This window comes from Oppia nitens, unplaced genomic scaffold (genome assembly GCF_028296485.1).
Source record: "Oppia nitens isolate AA-2021 unplaced genomic scaffold, nextdenovo-longstitch-racon4-pilon3 scaffold6_pilon_pilon_pilon, whole genome shotgun sequence".
Classification (NCBI taxonomy): Eukaryota; Metazoa; Arthropoda; class Arachnida; order Sarcoptiformes; family Oppiidae; genus Oppia; species Oppia nitens.
The window spans coordinates 6,638,824-6,663,542 of NW_026533250.1; the positions used below are offsets into that span (position 1 = coordinate 6,638,824).

The window sequence follows — 24,719 nt, forward strand, 5'->3', positions numbered from 1 at the left end:
TTGACACCAATTGGTTGATTACAGTTATACTAATAGTTATCTTAATAGTATTGGTTATTCTAATCATTGCTGTTGTCTACTACTATTGGATTGGCAGATAGGCTGTTGTATAGTATAGCTGCCACTTGTTGTTCACGCGATTAATATTTAATACAATTTTAAAGTTAAATATACAAATATCGCGTTAATTACAATAGATTTTATTAAATATAAATATATTATTATGAAATAATATTTTACATTGCAAATTAATATATATATACCTGTATATACTGTAATTAAAATTACATTAAAGGGTTGTATAATTGTTTTATACAATCAATAAAAAAAATAAAATTATCTAAATTGTTGTGAAGTACGTGTCGGCGCCAAAGATATTCGGCTAAATGTAGATAAAGGTTATCTTGTGGTATACCCCCTCTTAAAAGATTGCGTTTCATAGCTCTCCATTGAGATTCAATGGTCTGTGTGTTTGCACCGGTATGTGAATTGACAAACTCTTTCGAATGATTCACAGTAAAATGGACAAAACCTAAAAATTAAAAAATTAATTAACTTAATAATATGTTTTATCTATCATTTATACCATTGTCTGTTAGTCTATAATATCCAGCCCAACAGTCAGACACAATAGTTGTCCCAATTTTTACATGCTTACGTATCAAAGGTAAAAGAGTGTCGGCATCTCTTTTATTTAGGGGACATATTTCTAAACGAAATCTACCTCCACGTCGACAATTAGCTCCTATTTGAATCTCAACTAAACCTAAAATCCACGTCCCATCAACTAGTCGACCTCTATTGTACTTTCTTTTACCAACTTTTGTTTCGTCAATTTCTACGACAACTCCTGAATTAAAAGTTATCAAAATATTATCATTATAATTAGGTTTAGGTTGCGGTCGGAACTCCAGGTTAGGTAACAGAGCAAACACTAATACACTATCAGTTTGGTATTACCATTATAATTAGGTTTAGGTTGCGGTCGGAACTCCAGGTTAGGTAACAGAGCAAACACTAATACACTATGAGTTTGGTATTACCATTATAATTAGGTTTAGGTTGCGGTCGGAACTCCAGGTTAGGTAACAGAGCAAACACTAATACACTATCAGTTTGGTATTTCCATTATAATTAGGTTTAGGTTGCGGTCGGAACTCCAGGTTAGGTAACAGAGCAAACACTAATACACTATGAGTTTGGTATTACCATTATAATTAGGTTTAGGTTGCGGTCGGAACTCCAGGTTAGGTAACAGAGCAAACACTAATACACTATCAGTTTGGTATTACCATTATAATTAGGTTTAGGTTGCGGTCGGAACTCCAGGTTAGGTAACATAGCAAACACTAATACACTATCAGTTTGGTATTACCATTATAATTAGGTTTAGGTTGCGGTCGGAACTCCAGGTTAGGTAACATAGCAAACACTAATACACTATCAGTTTGGTATTACCATTATAATTAGGTTTAGGTAACGTGCATAATTAAATATGTATCATATACTACCTTCTCCTCCTAAGAGATCAACTGATTGATATTTTTCGACCCAATCAAATACCACTTCTCGACAAAAGTTAAGCCAATCACTTATAGTGTTATGAGATGTTGTTTTAGTTAAATCACTTGTTTCTCGTTTAATGTCCTCATATTTTGTTGTGCCGACCGAAAACAGGTACGTCAAGATTATTATGTTTTCAATGCTAAACTTTGATCCAGAAAACCACGTATTATTCAAAGCACTTAGTCTATAATCATGAGGTTGTCCATGCTTTTGGTGGCACCGGTACGATAATTGTTTGACAATTATCTTCTACGAAAATAATTTTTTAATGTATTTTTTTGCAAATTAATTATTTACCATTTCGTTGTCACAAATGGGACACTTTTTAGTTGCTAATAATAAACCCATTGTTATACACCAGTTAATCATTGTCTCCTGTGAGACAAGTATTAGTCTAAATAATGTCTTTAGATTAATCATTTTGTTCACTAAATTTAAGTCATAGCTTTCAAAAGAAACATAACTTTCAAGAAAAACTTAACAAAGAAAATATTCTCTAATTTACAATAAAATTAATAGTAATTCACGAGACATTCATATATTTATCTTTAAAATTGTATTAAATATTAATCGCGTGAACAACAAGTGGCAGCTATACTATACAATACCCGGCAGATAAACAAAAGGAAAGTTGTCTTTATTATATAGCAACATATATTGATATCTTATACTTATATACATATATATAAACAGCAACCGTTTGATGTCTATGAAGTGGACACTGATTATTCACCTATGGATGATAGTGTTGATCATTACAATCATCAATACGGATGTGACAACAATAACAACAGGCGAATCTGTCCATAAAACTAACGATGAGTCCAATCATTTGCCAACAACACCACTGTGTGAGGACACATACATACACGCAGCCCATCGATTGCCGAACAATACCGTACGGATCTATAGGGACTGGTATTTCTGGGATATCTATGGTTTGCCAAACAAACAGGTATCGCCCAAAGGTCCCTATCGTGTCTGGTGGCCGTTTATGGGTCCCGTTACCGATAATACGACAATTATTACCATAAATAACGGTCCGAACAAAGGTGTTACCTATTTGTTTCGCGACAAACGCTACTGGACATACTGGCCAGACGGTACAAGTAGATCGACCCGACCCGACGGCGACGAATGGCAGTGGACACCCGATAGTGGCTATAGTTTTGGTTACGATGACAACCATTTGTACGATACCGTTGGCCACTCACGGATTAAACTGTTTACAACAAATCGGGTTTACTATTTTGACACTTCCCATGCAGTTATACGACCTGTTGGTAATACTAACGGATATGTAAACGGTTTTAACGAATCATTTCCGCCTGACCTGACCGCCGGGTTTGTCTATCCTAACGGTTCCAATAAATATTTGCTCTATTTGTTTCGTACGCGAACCCATTGTCGCCGACACTATTTGCCGGACGAAAACAATTGTACCGATTGGCTGCCGAATCGATTGCTATTCAATTGTCCGATAGTTAATGGTATCGTTGCCGAAGATATACCCACTACTAGTATATTAATGATAGCCAATATAAGTACGACACAGACAACAATAATAACACCAACCAAGGTTAGTTAGTTAGATATATATATATATATATAGACAGATAGACAGATAGACAGATAGACAGATAGACAGATAGATATAGAGTTATACAGTATAACTTACTAATAATAATAATTATTATATAGGGTTGTTTTGATCAAATTGTTCTTACTTTTATTTTTTGTGGATCAGTTGGCTTATTAATTATGGTTTTTTGTTTTATTTGTTTCTATGGCACGGAGTACAAGCATAGAGACTCGGATAAAGTAATTATTATCTATTAATTTATATATTACTACTACTACTACTACTACTACTACTACTATTACTATTACTATTACTATTACTATTACTATTACTATTACTATTACTATTACTATTACTATTACTATTACTATTACTATTACTATTACTATTACTATTACTATTACTATTACTATTACTATTACTATTACTATTACTATTACTATTACTATTACTATTACTATTACTATTACTATTACTATTACTATTACTATTACTATTACTATTACTATTATATTATATTATTACTATTATAGAATGATAGGAAAGCCAGGAAATATGATGTTCCGGTTAGAGTATCAAATGATTATGAGGGACCGTAAGTTTATATATATACAGTATATTATGTATTTCTATATATATATATATATATATATATATAAATAAATTAATTAATTAAATATTTTTATTTATCTATTATTTTTGTTTAATAGCGAAACATTGACACCAATAGTACACTTTATATATTATAGTACACCGTCTTATTTAGTTCACGATTTAGATATATTATTACAATATAGAGTATCGGACGAAAATGCCATAATTTATAAAAATTATTTACTTCAGGCGCTTAATCAGCGAAAAAATGAAAATGTATTTTTTAAATTTTTTTTTTAAATTAATTAATTAAAAATATTTTTTTTCTCTTTCTCTCTTTTAAAAGGACAAACAAATAGCTGTTAGAGAGCTAAAAGCAATTGTCAAAAGCTATTTAGCCAAACATAATCCAATTCATCGTAAATATAGACATCAATTCTTTGCCGTCAAATACGAGGACATGGCTGATAGTGATAGCGACTCGGTTCTAGTTATTGGTATAAAGAGCACCGGTATATATGCCATAGTATTTTTGGCACCAATTAACTAATTAATTATTATTATTATTAGTTATTTTAATTTATTTTTTTTTAATTATAAAGAATTTAGTAAAAAATGTTTTTTATTTTTAGTAAAATTGTTTCTAAATAATAATTTTTATATAAGAAATTAACTATAAAATTAATAGTATAATTATTATTAATAATAATAAAATAGTATAATAAAACTTTAATTTTAATTATAATTTTATTTGAATTATGTCATCAATAATCAGATCAATGATAAAGATTTATAAAAGTTATCAATCATTTGATTCAATAATCAATATATTCAATAAAATTTGTAACAAATACTATATAACTATTTAAATATTTATGAATCAATAGACGACTATTTAAGAAAACAGTTGTCTAATAAACGTATAGTATTGGTATTGATGTCACAGCTATTGATTTGATTTATGGCATAAAATTTACTTAAATAGGTCTTATCAATAAAGAAACTTAAAAATATTATACAAAAAATTAGTGAAAAATATTAACAAAGTTTATAGTTATGGGTTAGGGATCTATTGGGTGATCCATACTATCTAATGGATACAACATTTCTATTTCATCGCTTATAAGTATTACAGATATTTAGGTTTTTGTTTAAATAGTTATCATGAATACAAACATACACTGTATTACTGGGATATGTTATCGCAAATCAATAGTTAAACATTTCAATATCCAATACAACTGAAACAATTGAAACGATTTTCATTGAAATTTAATCTAATTTATCAATATTTGTCATTCAATACGTATATAGTTTTATTATTTTATTTGTTGATAGTATTACTAGTACTTATTATTAATTTGTATTACTGGGCACTGGTAACTGATTTTTATGACTAATAACTAATTATATTCAATACAATGACAAATATCCTACCATCATATTATAGACAGTATTTGAATGACCAACACGTTGTCTATTTGACATTATTGTCCACAAACATGTCTTCGGGTCCAAATGGCCCGTCCCGTGATTACAACAGTGTATTAAACTGTATGTATTAGTAATGTATGGATAAAACGGTATTTCGGTAGTTTTGACCAGAAGTTGATCACCGATTGGGATCAAACCTATACAGTAGATAGCAAATAGGTAATGCAGTACTGACCAGATTATTATTATTTTAATAATCATTATAATAACCTATCTGGTCAGTACTGCATTACCTATAACGATATAACGTACGGCCGTCTCATTGTATGGATTTCCCGCATAACAGTATTTGATAGTATTGTCGACATATGTGAATACAATAATATGGCCATAAATTTCACTATCATTTCTTTTATCCCAATCATATCGACTAAACTGTCCAATAATTGCCATCAATTTTATCACTTTATTGATCAGTTGTTCTCGTTTTCCTTCGATAACAAACAATTCATTATCAGTTACGTCGACAATGTGTGTCGATTCAGATATATTAGTAAAGTTATAGATTTTTGTCCGACCGTTTTGTGTCCGAAAAATGTTACAATTGGTTTATAATAATATTTTGAAGACCAGACAAATATTGGCTTAAAATCATAATCAAAATCTATTGTCGTATTATTCATTATGAGTGGTGTTGTATAAACTTTTCAATTAATGGTTTTCATATTTTTCTAAAATATAAAAATGTCTAGTATTTCAATAATAATAATAAAACTAATTTGTGATGTCTATCGAAATGGTTTGTTGTATACCTGCAAAGCACCGACATATATAATATAACTTTCTTTATATATAAAGATCAGGACATTGATGTATAACTATTAACCGAAAACCAGTTAATATCGACGATATAATTGCCAGCACTGTTGCCGATAGCCAGCACTAATAATAACCGATTTGCTATTATCTGTACCGTCATTGTAGGTCAACTCCTAACAGTTGTTACCGATTATGAAATATTTATGAATCCAGTTATCATCGACTGTTCTGTCCGACCAAAAGGCAAAATACAATTTTATAATCATTTTTCTGGTATTTCTCACAAAAATCTTTAGTCTCATTGTTGTTGTCGACCACCGATGAGATGGTTGTCGTCGACATCGCCAACAATAATAACAACAACAGTGCTATAGATTTAATATGTAATCAAAAATATCAAATTAATTATCAATTTGTTTGTGAAATATTATTATCAATAATATAATAACCATTAGATTTACAATGATTTTCAATTGTCGACTAATATTTGGTTAGATTTCGTATTTTTATTGCATATTATCATTAGACATAACCACTACAACAGCTATAACTAGTATACATGTAATCAACCAATAAATATCACCACCGATGCCAGTGTTTGCAGAAGTAGTATTAGTATTAGTAATTGTTGTGGTATTTGTAGTGATAGTTGAAGTTTTAGACAAACAATTAAACAATGTTTTCAAGTGTTCCGGTTTAGACTAAATATGTATCAATAACTACAGTAAAAAATATTTTTTAAAAAAACTTTAAGCAAAATGTTTTTTATATTTTTTAAATAGTTTAAGCTAATTATAATGATATAACTTACGGCCGATTCATTGTATGGACCATAGTCCCGCATAACAATATTTGATGGTATTGTTGACATATGTGAATACAATGGATCCCTGGCCAGCAATTATACTATCATTTTCTTTACCCGAATCATATCGACTAAACTATCCAATAATTGCCATCAATTTTATCACTTTATTGATCAGTTGTTCTCGTTTTCCTTCGATAGCAAACAATTCATTATCAGTTACATCGACAATGTCTGTCAATTCAGATATTTTGGTAAAGTTTTTTGTCCCACATTTTGTGTCCCAAAATATTAAAATTCATTTATAATAAACCATAATTGGAATTTACTCATTGTTTAGACACCTAATTTGGCCAGCCATCCGATAGGCGGGAGCGACATTTTTGCAAGATCGGTATAACACGGGAAGTGCACACCGGTCAACATCCGTACCACCATATTATGGACAGTATTTGGATGGCCAACACGTTGTCTATTTGACATTATTGTCCACAAACATGTCTTCGGGTCCAAATGGCCCGTCCCGTGATTACAACAGTGTATTAAACTGTATGTATTAGTACTGTATGGATAAAACGGTATTTCGGTAATTTTGACCAGAAGATGATCACCGATTGGGATCAAACTTATACAGTAGATAGCAAATAGCTATGCGGTACTGACCAGATAGGTCACGATATTGTGGCCACTAATTTGGCCGTAAAAGATATAATCTACTGATTCATAAAGTTAACCTCAAAAAGAATTATCAATAACTCAGTACAGGTTAACCGCATATATATATATATATATATATATATATATATATATATATATATATATAAAGTCTAGACCTTTGATATATAACTAATACCCGAAAACCAGTTAATATCGACGATATCATTGCCATTACTTCTGCTGACAGTATTAATGGTAACCGATTTGCTATCGTCTGTACCGTCATTGTAGGTCAACTCCCAACAGTTGTTACCGATTATGAAATATTTATGAATCCAGTTATCATCGACTGTTCTGTCCGACCGAAAGGCAAAATCAATTTTATAATCATTTTTCTTGTATTCTTCGCAAAAATCTTTGTTCTCATTGTTGTTGTCGACCATCGATGAGATGGTTGTCGTCGACATCGCCAACAATAACAACAACAACGATATCATTGCTAGAGGGGGGAACCGAAGAGTTTTTTAGGAACCGCAACCGAACCGTATCTCAAAGACAAGAACCGAACCGAACCGAAACCGAAAAATTTAAAAATCCTGAACCGTAACCGAACCGTAACTAAAACTTAGGAACCGAATGAAACCGGAACCGAACCGTAATCTTACATAAATTACGTTAATAATATTAAGGGGGTAAAAAGTGGGCTTAAAATTTAAAAAATTGATTTTCATATTTTTATTTATTGTTATAAAATACGGTTATAATTAAATTAGTATAAGTTATAATTATTATATTTATTATAACATATAAACTTATAAATATAATTTTATAACTTAATTAATAATTAATTAAAAATAGAAAAAATTTACTTGATAAATAATTAAAAGTTATAAATAATTATTTTTAAATGCTATTATTATATTATTATAATAAAGTAATAATAGTTAAATTATATTAACAACAGTATTTCTAAAGATAATTTTATTTGTGCTATTAATTTAAACGCAAATCGGTTTTTAATTAAAACCGTTTTAAATCTTAAACCGTTTTAAATCTTAAACCGTTTTTAAAACCGAAACCGTTTCTAAAACAGGAACCGTCTCTAAAACCGAAACCGTTTTAAAACCGAAAGTTAAAAACAAGAACCGCAACCAAACCGGACCTGAAAAACAGGAACCGAACCGAACCGGAACCGAAACACAAAAAGCAAAACCGTGATAAAACCGTTTCGGTTCCGGTTTCATTCGGTTTTATGAAACCGAACCGTTTCGGTTCCTCCCTCTAATCATTGCTATAAAAGTTGTGTATTGTTATAATACTATATAATTAAAAATACCATTAAAACAATTAATGACTTTTATTGTCGACTATATTTTTAATTAAAACGCGTGAATTATTTTTATATAATTAAAAGTTAATTTAAATTAAATTTATAACAAATTTAGGCCGATCCGAAGCTGAGCTACCGGAGCTAAAACTCGGTTTTTTCAACGGAAAACCGTTCTTCGGGTCCTAATAAACATATATCGATAAAAATACCGTACGGATCTATAAGGACTGGTATTATTTAAATAGTTATCATGAATACAAACATACACTGTATTACTGGGATATGTTATCGCAAATCAATAGTTAAACATTTCAATATCCAATACAACCGAATCTATTGAAACGGTTATCATTGAAATTAAATCTAATTTATATATATCTAAAATATATATTTTTTATATAATTTTGTTGTTATTCAATACTGTCTATAATTATTTGTATTACAGGGTATTGGTATTGCTAAAGTGAATATTAATTGACCGCAAATATTGAAATAATTCAAAACTATTTATTGGAAACAAATCGTAACAATAGATACCAATTGTTGGTCCCGACAGTCGCTCGACATATATAAGCAATTTTAGGCGCATTTGTATATACATTGTCGGATGTCTGGCCAGAAAACTGTACAATTGATTTAGTGGTGAATGAGCTGATCTACTGATCCAAGTGCTCATTGAATTTATAGAAAACATTTGTGAAAACGTTGAGAGAAATGCAAATAGAAAACTAATTAATTAAAATTGTTCATTAAACATACAAAAAATTACAATTAGTATACATGGAGTTGATATAAAATATAATTTTATACAATAGTCTCGGTTGAATTGGATGTTGAAATGTTTGACTATTGATTTGCGATAACATATCCCTGTAATAGAGTGTATGTTTGTATTTATGATAACTGTTTAAACAAAATCCTAGAGTTAAAGCAAACGATGCGATAGTTATCTGCGATGAAAATAGGAATGTTGTATCAATCAGATAGGATGGATCACCCAATAGATCCCTAACCCATAGCTATAGACATAATAATTAAAAATTAGTAAAAAAAATATTTACAATTTAAATTTTATTACTTCTTTGATAAAACTTATTGCTGTAAATTTGATGCAATTTATTAAAACCAATAGCTGTGACAACAGTACCAATACTATACGTTTAATAGACAACTGTCCCCTTAGATAGTCATCTATTGAATCATAAATACTTATATAGTATTTGTTACGAATTTCATTGAATAAATTGATCACTGAATCAAATGATTGATAACTTTTATAAATCTTTATCATTGATCTGATTATTGATGACATAATTCAAATATTTGTTTATTATATTTTATATTTATTATAATAATTAATTTGTTAACTAGTTTTCATATATAAATTCTATTAAATAACTATTATTTAAACTTAATTTATTTCTATTTCTTTATTAATATTGTTATAGATAGTCACTGCCGTTTCAATGCTATACTGATTGGTGTTTTAAGCCTACAATTATTTCAATACAAAAGTGATTTTATTTTTACGCTTAGTTTTATTTTTATTTAAATAATTATATTTGCAAACCAAGGTTTGCTTAATACTAAAATCTAAAATTCACTTTTAAAAATGTATTGAAATGTTATACAGAAAAGTGAATAATAAACACCTACTTTTAAGCAAAGATTTATTTTATTTTTATTTAGTATTTCACTGTTAAAATAATGCATTGAAATGTTATACAGAACATTGTATAGTAAACTCCTACTTTTAAGCAAAGTTTTATTTTATTTTTACTCTATATTTCACAGTTAAAATAATGTATTGAAATGTTATACAGAAAAATGAATAGTTTACGCCCAGGGATTAAAGCTGACTCAATACGACCTGATTATTTCTCACGTACACTTTAGTATAAATAGTGGTGTCTCTCAGACATCAAAATCGGTTCTCTTCTGAAATCAGTTCTCAGTTCTCTTCGGAGTTCTCTTGGAGTGCTACCATGTATAACTGTTTATAAGATGAAATAAAAGTATTTGCATATTACTTTGTGTGTATTACTTACTCGTCGCGGCTGGTGGGCTTGGATTGTGTCATGGATTACACTATCGATGTTATACTGATGAAAGCTGACCACAAGAAAGATTACATCATGGATAACATTATCGTTTGAGTCATGGAAGTACACCATGGATTACGTCATGGATGGTATTATGGATCACATATGGCTTCACTACAGGCCCATTGGTTCTACAGGCCCAACAGTCCTATAGGAGACAGTTAACAAAGGATAGCAATCGTACGCCGCGTCGATGGGAGTCGTCCACTTATTACGTAAGCGAATACTATATAGAAGGGAACTCCGGTACTGTGTCCGCTACACGGTAGGATCTGACTGGTCCGACCAAAGACTAGTGTTGACACGTGATGACGTTGAGTAAACTTTATCATTGAGTAACCTATTATAGGCTATGCAAAAGTAAGCGCTATGATAGGTTAACTCAGATATAGTAATAAGTCACAAGACCCATTGATCAACCGTTACACTGACCACCTGGTCCACTGACCAAGGTCAGAGGTCAGAGGTCAGAGGTCGAAGGTCGAAGGTCAGGGGTCAGGGGTCAAGGTCACATGTCCAATGTCAAGGTCACATGTCCAAGGTCAAGGTCACATGTCCAAGGTCAAGGTCACACATCCAAGGTCAAGGTCACCTATACAAGGTCAAGGTCATCGATAACTGGAAATCGGGTTTTATGTACTGATGCCAATGGTACATGTTGGAGACCAGTAGGACAAGTGGTTATGGAGATATCAAGGAAAACATGTTTACCAAACAGACCTTAAACTAGACTTTGTACCAATCAGTTGGTTATCCGTACGGTAGTATTATACGGATAGTTTATGCAAGGAACAGCATAAATTAAAACAGTCGATCGACTAAATACTACACAAATCAACACATATAGCTTTGTACACAACCAGTGATAGGAGATCCGCTCGCTCCTTAAGCCACACACCGATAGAGATGATAATGCTGGTACGTACATAGCAACGTAAGGGCTTAGTCTTTAAGCAATAGTAGGGTTTACATCCCGGGTAGTGAACACTCACAAAGTGTTCACATATAAAATATACCCGGGATAACCCCACTTCCCTTACAATATATATTTTCAAACTTATCTATACTACTATATAATTTGGAAATGTTTGTATCAAATTTGTGTCACGCAAACAATTAAATTTAATGTGTCGCGCGATTATTATTAATTTAATTTATTAAATAAAAAATTAATAAATAAAATATACTGTTTATAATAAACTGTAAGCGCGTAAGTATTGTTGCACGTGTTAACTATTGATACACATTTTATAACGTGGAGATCTAACTAGTTTATACTATAAATTAATTATTACTTAAACCTGTTTGTAAAAGTTAAGAAACTTTATGATTATTTAAGATATATTTAATATATAATTAATTTAATTAATTAATTTCTATGAGATGTTTATATAAAAATAATATATAATAAATTATTTTATATAAATTTAGATTATATTATAATTTTATTTTTTTGCAAAATATTAATTATAATAATAATATTCAATGCAATAATATTATTAATAATTATAATTATTTTTAAAAATTTTATATTAATTGAATTTTATTGCTAATTTAAAATTAAAAAAAAATCTAAAAATTATTTGAATATTCTAGTATATTCTAGATAGACATGAGCTAATAGAAAATTTCTATTAAGAAAGTTACTTGAAAATTTCTCAATGAAAAAAAAATTAAATACTATGGAATCCCAATATCTATAGCTATTGTAATAAAAATAATATAAATATATTAATCAGATATATATAATACAATACATATAATACTATATACTATTATTTAATTATATATATAAATATTATAAATTGTATACATCTCTATAATCATATTATAAAAATTAATCAATACTTTAGTTTCAAGTTTTATAAAAAAAATTTTTTTTTGCATTTATATCATAAATATAAATGTTTTTTGTGTGTGTAATAGTATTATTAATCAACTTTAAATAATTTTCAAACAATTATAATATTATTTTTAATATACAGTATATAATATAATTTTAGACATTTTCAAAAAAAACTTTGAAAAAGTTTTGTTTTCTGAAATCTATACGAGCCTTTTTGTGTGTGTGTGTGTGTGTGTGTGTGCGTAGCATTTTTTTTGCGAATTTTGAAATTCTGACTTCAGATTCGGTTAGAGGACTACTAATAATGTATTGAAAAGTGGCATTAAAATTTTGATATCTCTTCGGGAACATAGACAAAATGGCGGCCAAAGTACATAATTTTTTTTAAAAAAAATTTTAAGTATAGATTTGTATAAAGCATCAAAAACAAGCATAAAATATATGCATTAAAATTTTGATATCTCTTCAGGAACATAGACAAAATGACGGATTAATAAAAAATACTAATAAAATCATAAATATTTTATTGTTTAAGATACAAAAATAGAAAATTTTTTATAATTTATTTACTAACATACAAAATATAATAATGGTAACTTTGTACCTTATTGAAAAATAAGGTAAATATCCGACAAATCTACTTTTTAATAAACCTAAAATTAGAAATTGTTTATAACTCAGCCATAAACAGATATCTAATTATATTAATAATTGAGTCAACATTAATAATTGAGTCAACATTAATAATTGAGTCAACATTAATAATTGAGTCAACATTAATAATTGCGTCAACATTAATATTGCGTCAACATTTAATTACCTTATATAAAGTGAAATTATTATTTCAAGTCTCAGTTGTAGTCGAGCCATCGAAGAGACAACATGTAAGTCAAATTAATTTTTTAATTACATTTAATTATTTCTAATATTTCTAATATATAATATTAATTTTTTATTTGTTGTTAGTGAACTTAATAATTGCGTCAACATTAATAATTGCGTCATTATATATAATTGCGTCATCATTAATAATTGCGTCAACATTAATAATTGCGTCATTATATATAATTGCGTCATCATTAATAATTGCGTCAACATTAATATTGCGTCAACATTTAATTACCTTATATAGTGAAATTATTATTTCAAGTCTCAGTTCTAGTCGAGCCATCGAAGAGACAACATGTAAGTCAAATTAATTTTTTACTTACATTTAATTATTTCTAATATATAATATTAATTTTTTAATTGTTGTTTGTGAACTTAATAATTGCGTCAACATTAATAATTGCGTCAACATTAATAATTGAGTCAACATTAATAATTGAGTCAACATTAATAATTGAGTCAACATTAATAATTGAGTCAACATTAATAATTGAGTCAACATTAATAATTGAGTCAACATTAATAATTGAGTCAACATTAATAATTGAGTCAACATTAATAATTGAGTCAACATTAATAATTGAGTCAACATTAATAAATGAGTCAACATTAATAATTGAGTCAACATTAATAATTGAGTCAACATTAATAATTGAGTCAACATTAATAATTGAGTCAACATTAATAATTGAGTCAACATTAATAATTGAGTCAACATTAATAATTGAGTCAACATTAATAATTGCGTCAACATTAATATTGCGTCAACATTTAATTACCTTATATAAAGTGAAATTATTATTTCAAGTCTCAGTTGTAGTCGAGCCATCGAAGAGACAACATGTAAGTCAAATTAATTTTTTAATTACATTTAATTATTTCTAATATTTCTAATATATAATATTAATTTTTTATTTGTTGTTAGTGAACTTAATAATTGCGTCAACATTAATAATTGCGTCATTATATATAATTGCGTCATCATTAATAATTGCGTCAACATTAATAATTGCGTCATTATATATAATTGCGTCATCATTAATAATTGCGTCAACATTAATATTGCGTCAACATTTAATTACCTTATATAGTGAAATTATTATTTCAAGTCTCAGTTCTAGTCGAGCCATCGAAGAGACAACATGTAAGTCAAATTAATTTTTTACTTACATTTAATTATTTCTAATATATAATATTAATTTTTTAATTGTTGTTTGTGAACTTAATAATTGCGTCAACATTAATAATTGCGTCAACATTAATAATTGAGTCAACATTAATAATTGAGTCAACATTAATAATTGAGTCAACATTAATAATTGAGTCAACATTAATAATTGAGTCAACATTAATAATTGAGTCAACATTAATAATTGAGTCAACATTAATAATTGAGTCAACATTAATAATTGAGTCAACATTAATAATTGAGTCAACATTAATAATTGAGTCAACATTAATAATTGAGTCAACATTAATAATTGAGTCAACATTAATAAATGAGTCAACATTAATAATTGAGTCAACATTAATAATTGAGTCAACATTAATAATTGAGTCAACATTAATAATTGAGTCAACATTAATAATTGAGTCAACATTAATAATTGAGTCAACATTAATAATTGCGTCATCATTAATAATTGCGTCAACATTTAATTACCTTATATAAAGTGAAATTATTATTTCAAGTCTCAGTTGTAGTCGAGCCATCGAAGAGACAACATGTAAGTCAAATTAATTTTTTACTTACATTTAATTATTTCTAATATATAATATTAATTTTTTATTTGTTGTTAGTGAACTTAATAATTGCGTCAACATTAATAATTGCGTCATCATATATAATTGCGTCATCATTTAATTACCTTATATAAAGTGAAATTATTATTTCAAGCCTCAGTTCAAGTCGAGCCATCGAAGAGACAACATGTAAGTCAAATTAATTTTTTACTTACATTTAATTATTTCTAATATATAATATTAATTTTTTAATTGTTGTTTGTGAACTTAATAATTGCGTCAACATTAATAATTGCGTCATCATATATAATTGCGTCATCATTTAATTACCTTATATAAAGTGAAATTATTATTTCAAGCCTCAGTTCAAGTCGAGCCATCGAAGAGACAACATGTAAGTCAAATTAATTTTTTACTTATATTTAATTATTTCTAATATATAATATTAATTTTTTATTTGTTGTTTGTGAACTTAATAATTGCGTCAACAATAATTGCGTCAACATTAATATTGCGTCAACATTTAATTACCTTATATAAAGTGAAATTATTATTTCAAGTCTCAGTTGTAGTCGAGCCATCGAAGAGACAACATGTAAGTCAAATTAATTTTTTAATTACATTTAATTATTTCTAATATTTCTAATATATAATATTAATTTTTTATTTGTTGTTAGTGAACTTAATAATTGCGTCAACATTAATAATTGCGTCAACATTAATAATTGCGTCATTATATATAATTGCGTCAACATTAATATTGCGTCAACATTTAATTACCTTATATAAAGTGAAATTATTATTTCAAGCCTCAGTTCAAGTCGAGCCATCGAAGAGAGAACATGTAAGTAAAATTAATTTTTTAATTACATTTAATTATTTCTAATATTTCTAATATTTCTAATATTAATATTATTTATTTGTTATTTGTATACTTTATGTGATCTAAACAATTGCGTCTACATTAAATTTAGATTATAAATCATGTCTGACTCTGAAAAAGAATATTTAGATAAAAAGAAGCGAAAAAATATTTCTGATAAAGAAAGATTAGCTGATAAACGACTTAAAGATAAAGAATTTCTTGATCGTGAAAATGAAGCAAACAAGCAAAGAATGGCTGATAAACGCGCTAAAGATAAAGAATCACGTGATTGTGAAAAAAAGCTAATAAACAAAGAATGGCTGATAAACGTATTAAAGACAAAGAATCACGTGATCGTGAAAAAGAAGCTAATAAACAAAGAATGGCTGATAAACGTATTAAAGATAAAGAATCACGTGATCGTGAAAAAGAAGCTAATAAACAAAGAATGGCTGAAAAACGTGCTAAAGATAAAGAATCACGTGAACGCGAAAGAGAAGTTAATAAACAAAGAATGGCTGATAAACGTATTAAAGACAAAGAATCGCGTAATCGCGAAAAAGAGGCTAATAAACAACGAATGGCTGATAAACGTGATAAAGATAAAGAATCACGTGTTCGTCAAAAAGAAGTTAAAAAAGAACTTAAAGCAATTAAACAACTAAATACTAAACTAGAATCAAATATTAAAAAATTTGAAGAGACAAAGTTATACGGACCAACTGAAATGTGTTGTTGTTGTGGATGTCTATGGTTTAAAACACAAATTCGTACTCTCAACATTGTTAGCTTTGCGAAATTGAACGATAATCAGAAAACACAAATTGATTTCTTTGATTATAAAGAAAATTGTCAATTTTGTAATACATGTTATCAAGACATATTAAAAGCTAAAATTCCTCGCCTCGCTTTGTCCAATGGATTAATGTTTCCTGAAATACCAAATTGTATTAATTGTCTTAATGATTTAGAAGAAAGAATGGTGTCTGCAAGAATAATATTTGAAACAATATTACATTTACCAAAAGGTGGACAGTATAAAATGAAAGGAAATGTTGTAAACGTTCCAGTTGATCCAAATGCAATGCTTCCATTACTTCCAAGAATTGACGACGAATTACATATTATAAGAGTTCAATTAAAAAGACGTATTAATGATCCTGTTCGATTAGATCACAAAGACTTGTATAAAACTGTTAGAACACACGAGTTAAAAGTAGCACTTAATTTTTTAGTTAAGCAAAATGCTTATATAAATGCTGGTGTCAAGTTAAAACAAGACTGGTATAAACGATTTCCCACAGACTTTCCGCAAATAAATGAATCAGAAGAAGAAGATAATCAAATTACAAATACCATTGAAGAAACTGAAATTGTTGGATGTTTAGATACTTTGTGGGATAGTGAAGATCCACAAGTAGGAGTTGCATATGCTCCAGGAGAAGGAAAAAAGCCATTGAATATTTTGATTGATATTAATGCTGCATCATTGGCATTTCCAAAATTATTTGCAGGACAAGAACGCCCATTAATAACCAAAACTATGAGATTTTCTGTGGCAGATTTTGCAAAATCAGAACTAAGAAGATATGATCGCAGATGTGCTGAAAACATTCCATATCTTTTTTTTACTTTCAAACGAAAACAATGGAATGAAGCTATAAGTGCCACAAATATTTTTAAAAGAAAAGTTAAAGGACAATCGGAATGGTCAGTCAATGATGCTTTAGACAGCACAAAAGTTAATCAAGCTATTGCATCGGACAAAGCATTCAAAAGTATGTCGAAACTTAGAACAAGTCCATCATATTGGGAACAAAAACGTGATGAAACCATAGCAATGATACGACAACTTGGATTGCCAACTTTATTTTTTACTTTATCTGCTGCCGAATCATCTTGGGGAGAACTACTCGTTATTTTAAACAAAGTTTTAAATAATGTGTCATTAACATTAGAAGAAGTACACAATCTTCAAAGAGACGAAAAGTTATCATTAATAAGACGTGACCCTGTAACTTCAAGCAGATATTTTGAACACAGATATCGAAATTTCTTCAATTTAATCATAAAGCCTGGAGTAGCATTTGGAAATAAACGTGTTATCGAAAGTTATTATCGCGTTGAATTTCAGCATAGAGGTTCGCCACATATTCACGGTCTTCTTTGGCTATCTGATGCACCAAAATATGATAAAATTAATGATAACAGCGAAGATGTAATTAATTTTATTGATGAAATCACATCAACATCCACAACAGCTTATTATGAAACGGAAAACGAAGAAGATACACAATGTGTTGATGAGGATACAACAAATCTCATTAATACGTTGCAAATACATCGACATAAAGAAAATTGTCTTAAAGTAAAGAACACTTGTCGTTATCGATTTCCTATGCCGCCAATGAACAAAACAAATATATTGAAACCATTGGATGAAAATACTTTAGATAAAGACCTAAAGAAACATAAAGATAACTTTAATTCTATTCAAAAATTAATACTATCATTTGATGAAAAAGAAAACAAAAATATTATTAATTACATGTCTTTTGATGATTTTCTTAAAATGTCCAATTTGTCATATTCTGATTACATTGATGCCATAAGATCTTCTATCAATCGCGAAGAGATATTTTTAAAACGTCTGCCTAATGCTGTTAATATTAACGCATACAATAAAATTTGGCTTAACTTATGGCGTGCTAATATAGATATACAATATTGTCTTCATCCATATGCGTGTGTTAAATATTTATGTGCCTATATAAGTAAATCAATGCGTGGTATGTCGCTATTATTAAAACAAGCATCAGAAGAAGCAAAGAAAGGCAACAAAACAATTCAAGAACAAGTACGACATTTAGCAAACACTTTAGTTAATGGAACAGAAATATCAGCTCAAGAAGCGGTTTATCACGCTTTAAGTATGGATATATCTCGGATGTCAAGAGTTACAATATTTATAAATAATGGCCCACCAAATGAAAGATTTCAAATGTTGAAATCCCGAAAAGAATTAGAAGAACTGCCGAATGATTCAAAAGATATATCAATTAAAGGACTTATAGATCATTATATGGCAAGACCAGTTTATATTGATCGAGTTAATAATTTGTGTTTAGCTGAATTTGCAGCATCATATAACTATTGCAAGTCAATATCTTCAAAAATACTCGAATCAGATAAAATTGACTTGATTGATGATGAAGAATCTAGCGATGAAAGTGATATCAAAAGTTCATTACCTAATATTATAACTCTTGAAAATAATATTGGATTTATGAAAAAGAAGACAAAAAATGAAAATCATTCGTTACAAAAAATATAATAAACAAAATGATCCAAGTAATTATTATCGCTCAATGGTTATGTTGTATTTTCCTTGGAATGATGAAGAAAATGATCTTCAAGAAGAGAAATGCAAAGAAATATACGAATCAAATATCGAAATAATAAAAGAAAATTTAAAACTATTTGATCCACGATTATTAGAAACAGAATTATTTGACGCCATCAATGCTAATGAAAAAGAAAATGATGAAAATGATAAAAATGAAAGATCAAATGAAGAAGAAATTTCTAAAGAACATGATATTTTAAATATTAGATCTCCTATTGCTAACATTTTTGATGAAACAGACAAATCAAAAGAAAACACATCCAAATCTTATATTGAAAAGATCTCTGTTCCAAAAATAATAGATGAAGAAGAATATAGAAAAATGATGAGATCATTAAATATTGAACAACGCAATATTACTATGGATATTCTACATCGCTTTAAAACGGGAAAAATTCCATTTAATATAATATTAATGGGATCTGCTGGTGTTGGTAAAAGCCATGTTCTCAAATGCATTTATCAATCAATACTTCGTTTTATAAACACAATACCTGGAACAGATTTGGATTCAATTAAAATATTGATAACAGCATACACTGGTAAAGCAGCATGGAATGTTGATGGAATAACATTACATGCGGCATTGGCTTTTCCACATCAACAGATATCTGGTGGAAATTTAAATAAATTGTCTGCCGATGCTACAAATACAATGCGCTACAAACTAAAAGAATTAAAGCTTTTAATTATAGACGAAATAAGTCTTTGTAGTAATAAAATTTTTAATTGGATCGACAAAAGATTAAAAGAAATATTTCAAAATACGTTGCCATTTGGAGGAATTTCTATACTTTTAATTGGAGATTTACATCAAGCAAAGCCTGTTGGTGGTGGATGGCCATTTAAAGAATCAAAAGATGGCTATAACGCAATAATCGGTCCTTATTTATGGAGAGAATTCAAATCTTATGAATTATCAATAGTGATGAGACAAAAAAATGACATTGATTTTGTTGATTGTTTAAATAGACTTGCAAAAGCTGATTTAATTGAAAATGATATCATTTTACTTAAATCTCGTTTTAATATTAAAGATTCTTACAAAAATGAATCAGTTTGTCTATATTATACTAATAATGAAGTTGCATTGCATAATACAAAAGCAATCGAAGAAAAAGCTGGCGAATTACTTAATAATAAAGCTAATGATGACATAAGAGGATATAACAATATAAGTGATAGACAAAAAATTGTTGAGAAAATTGAAAAAATGACATATCAAGATTCAAATGGGTTAATGAGTGATATAAATTTAAAAATTGGATTAAAATATATGATTACATGCAATGTTGATGTCTCTGATGGCTTATTTAATGGTGCTTATGGTACATTAATGAGAATTGATAAAGATAAATACACTGCAAATATTAAAACAATATGGATACAATTTCCAAAAAATTCTGGATTTGAAATTCGCCGAAAGTACAAGGAATATATGAAACAAAATTTTATTCCAGAGACTTGGACACCGATTGAACAAATAAAGAAAGATTTTCAAATGGGTGGATTCCTTAATGTAAACGTAACTCGTACACAATTCCCATTAGTGTGTTGTGAAGCCATGACAATACATAAAAGTCAGGGATCAACATTTGAACGAGTTATTGTTAATTTAACTAAACATTTGCCTCGAGAATTAATTTATACAGCATGTTCTCGAGTAACATCAATTAATGGATTATACTTGGATGGAGATTTTAAATTAATTGAAAATCTGAAGCCAAAACAAAGTGATAGAGAAATCTTCAATGAAATACAAAGATTACAAACAGAAGCAAAACTTCAATTAATAATTAAACCTTTATCTCTATCAGTACGAAATGATTATGCAATTTCTTACCTAAATGTTCAGTCATTTAGAAAAAACCATTTAGATTTACAAAGTGATGACAACATATTGGCATCTGATTTGTTAATTTTAGTAGAAACACGAATAAAAAGTCAATACAATTTATTACCTAATATTGGTGAACTGTCAGCTATAAGCCATGTTTATTCAGATACTTCTACAATTGCAAATGGTGGCGTTGCTATATATGCTAAGAAGTCTATTAATGCAGCAGTTGTATGCTCACTCATGGATAGTAATGACAAATCCATTTGGCATTATGAAATCTCTTGTGTCAAATTTAATAACATTGCAGTTGTTGGAGTGTATTTATCATCTCGTCTTCCATTTGATACGCTCAAAAATATACTTAATAATATTGCTAATAAGACATCTAATTTTCAACATATAATAATATGTGGCGATTTCAATATTGACTACTCAACTAAAAGCGGACAAACATTAGTTAATTTAACTAATAAAACATATAATTGGACATATTTAATACCAGATGATATGGTTACAACTAATTATAGAAATCAAATTGATTATATTTTTACAAGTAATAAAAATGATAAAATCTATCAGTATGACTTTTATGGAAGCTATCACATACCATTTTGGATAGATGTTTGCGATAACAAATGTGTTACTGACGTTAGTTCTCAATCAAGTTACTCATCAAATAATGAAGAAAATGATCTTAACACTACATTAAAACCAGTATCACAACAAAGTCATTTTGTTGCTAGATTTAAAGACATTCAATTAGATGATATCAAAGAGTCTTCAGTACTTCTTACAAAACTATCTCAAGAAACAATTGAAGATTATTTGAAAGTGAAAGATACAAAAGTAACTGCTTTAAGACTATCTCAAGAAGATATAGAGAAGCACACACAATTACAAGATTATCAAATTCATCATAATATTTGGCTTTCAAAGACAAATTATAATTATTTACATGAAGATCTTGTAACAGGTGATATAAGATTACTTGATGGATCGGAAAACAGTGGTTGGCTAAATGATTCACTAATTACAAATGGAATGGCTGTCATTTTTAATAATCAAGCAAATAATAATAATTTACTCAATTTTCAAACTTCTTATCGGTTTCAACAAAATTATCCATATTTAAAACCTAAGTATTATTTTACTAATGTTGGACAAGAATTACATCATATTGTTAACACTAGTAATCATTGGATTTACATCAATGTTCAATATACATCATCTACAACAATTACTTGTAATGTTTATGATTCGGTTAACGCATTAACAGTTAGCGAATTAATTGTACGCGTCGCAAGTGCACATATAAGACAACTCGACATAACACCTCAATTAAATTATCAATTTTGGCGAGTAACCAAACAGCCAAATTCTAATGATTGTGGAGTTCATGCTTTAATGAATATGGCATTAAATATTTCTGGTATTAATCCAAGTTCAAGAAGACTAACTGAAAATAGTTTCAATTTGCGTCAAAGATTACAAAGATGGTATGAATCTGGACAAATTTCATTGCCAATTACACGAAATACCGAAGCAAAATCCAAATACATAACAATACCAACTCTACATTGTTTGTGTTCAAAACCATTTAATAATAATATGATTCGCTGTATACAATGTGGTGAAAGATTTCATCAAAATTGTCAACCGGATAATAACACAATACAAAGCAACTTTGTTTGCACAAAATGCGTTGAACCAAATCAAGATATTTACGATGTTTTATAAATTATATGTATTACATTTATTATATCATTATTAAAAATAATAATTTTGTATTTAATATTCGATTTTTTAAATAAAATTTAAATTTTATATAAATGAGTTTTTTATTTTTTATAAATAGTTATTTCTTTGCGAACATAAGATTTCATAACGTCAAAGTTTTTTTTTCTGATAATGCTTTCTAGCATTCTTAACTGGTTTTAATATGATTTATTATTTTATGGATATAATAAAAATAAATTATGATAATAAACTATTAGTTATTTTTACATTATAAATAATATAAATATTTTATTTGTATAAAACAATCATAAATTACTATAATAACAATAATAATTATTATTATTTTATTATTAGAAAAAATAATGATTATTTATCATAAATTATTTGTATTTAAAACTACAATATATTTTTTTATATAAAATTATTTTGTATCACAATTAAAAATTTATACATAAATTTGTTTTGTTTTATTATTTTTTTAAAAAATTATAAAATAAAACAATATTTTTTAATTATTACAAAAACAATAATTATGTGGAAATTTTGTAAATCATTGATAAGTTTTAATGAAAAATATTATTCATTTCATACGATTTTAATTAGTTTTAATGAATTACTAAACGATTCATTTAAATCAATTTATTCAACAATTGACGACTATTTAGACAGTGGACAGTTGTCTGCGGGTCGGTTAGCACTGGTAATCATAACCGAATTGGCACTACTGGCTAATGGTATACGTTTTGTTATCAGTGCTCTAGTAGTCGATAAGGTATTATTATTAATAATTTTTTCAATTTGAATTAGTTATACAATATATATATATATATATCAGGGCTGCGAAATGGGGGGTATTTACTGGGAATTTACTGGATATTTATTTGGAATTTATTGGAAATTTACTGGGTATTTACTAGGAATTTACTAGGAATTTGTTGGGATTTTATTGGGAATTTATTGGAAATTTATTGTTTATTTTTTTGGGAAATTACTTGATATTTATTTGGAAATTATTTGATATTTACTAGGAATTTACTGGGAATTTATTGGGAATTTATTGGATATTTATTTGGAATTTATTGGGAATTTACTGGGTATTTACTGGGAATTTACTGGGAATTTACTGGGAATTTACTCAAAAAATAGTTGTTTAAAAATGTTAATAAAAATTGTTCACCACACCCTATACCACCAAGTTTTTTTTCGAGATTTTTGCCATTTTACCCCCCTATACACCCAACCCCTGATATATATATATATAAACAATAATATATATATATTTAATACACAGTACTGGCTTCTGGAGCTATTGGGTAATCCAGTCTATACACTAACCAATTCAGTATTTACATCAATACTGTTAGCTATAGTTTCAATAGATATATTCATAGCCAACTGTCTAATAAATTATCATCAATACAACCATAGCCTAACATTCATAGATATGCTATCATCACAGCTAACTGGCCAAACATTTCCTACCTATCAAATCATACCGCCTGATC

At 28.2% G+C, this 24,719-nt stretch overlaps 1 protein-coding gene across 1 annotated transcript; it reads right to left on the reverse strand.

Annotated features, from left to right (window-relative positions):
• Positions 1 to 283: 283 nt before the first annotated feature.
• On the reverse strand, positions 284 to 2,148 carry LOC128962649 (uncharacterized). The gene is made up of 4 exons (XM_054309045.1): positions 1,864 to 2,148; positions 1,512 to 1,815; positions 587 to 850; positions 284 to 532 (listed from the first exon to the last, which is right to left on the reverse strand). Exons 1-4 carry the CDS (start codon positions 1,984 to 1,986, stop codon positions 285 to 287), a joined length of 939 nt encoding a protein of 312 aa, XP_054165020.1. The 5' UTR covers positions 1,987 to 2,148; the 3' UTR covers position 284.
• Positions 2,149 to 24,719: the final 22,571 nt, after the last annotated feature.

Coding starts and splice junctions, on each gene's coding strand:
- LOC128962649 (XM_054309045.1), bottom strand. CDS start 1,986: ATGATTAATCTAAAGACATTATTTAGACTAATACTTGTCTCACAGGAG. Junction 851..1,511: donor TGATCTCTTAGGAGGAGAAG/GTAGTATATGAT, acceptor CTTTTAATTCAG/GAGTTGTCGTAGAAATTGAC. Junction 533..586: donor TTATAGACTAACAGACAATG/GTATAAATGATA, acceptor TTTAATTTTTAG/GTTTTGTCCATTTTACTGTG.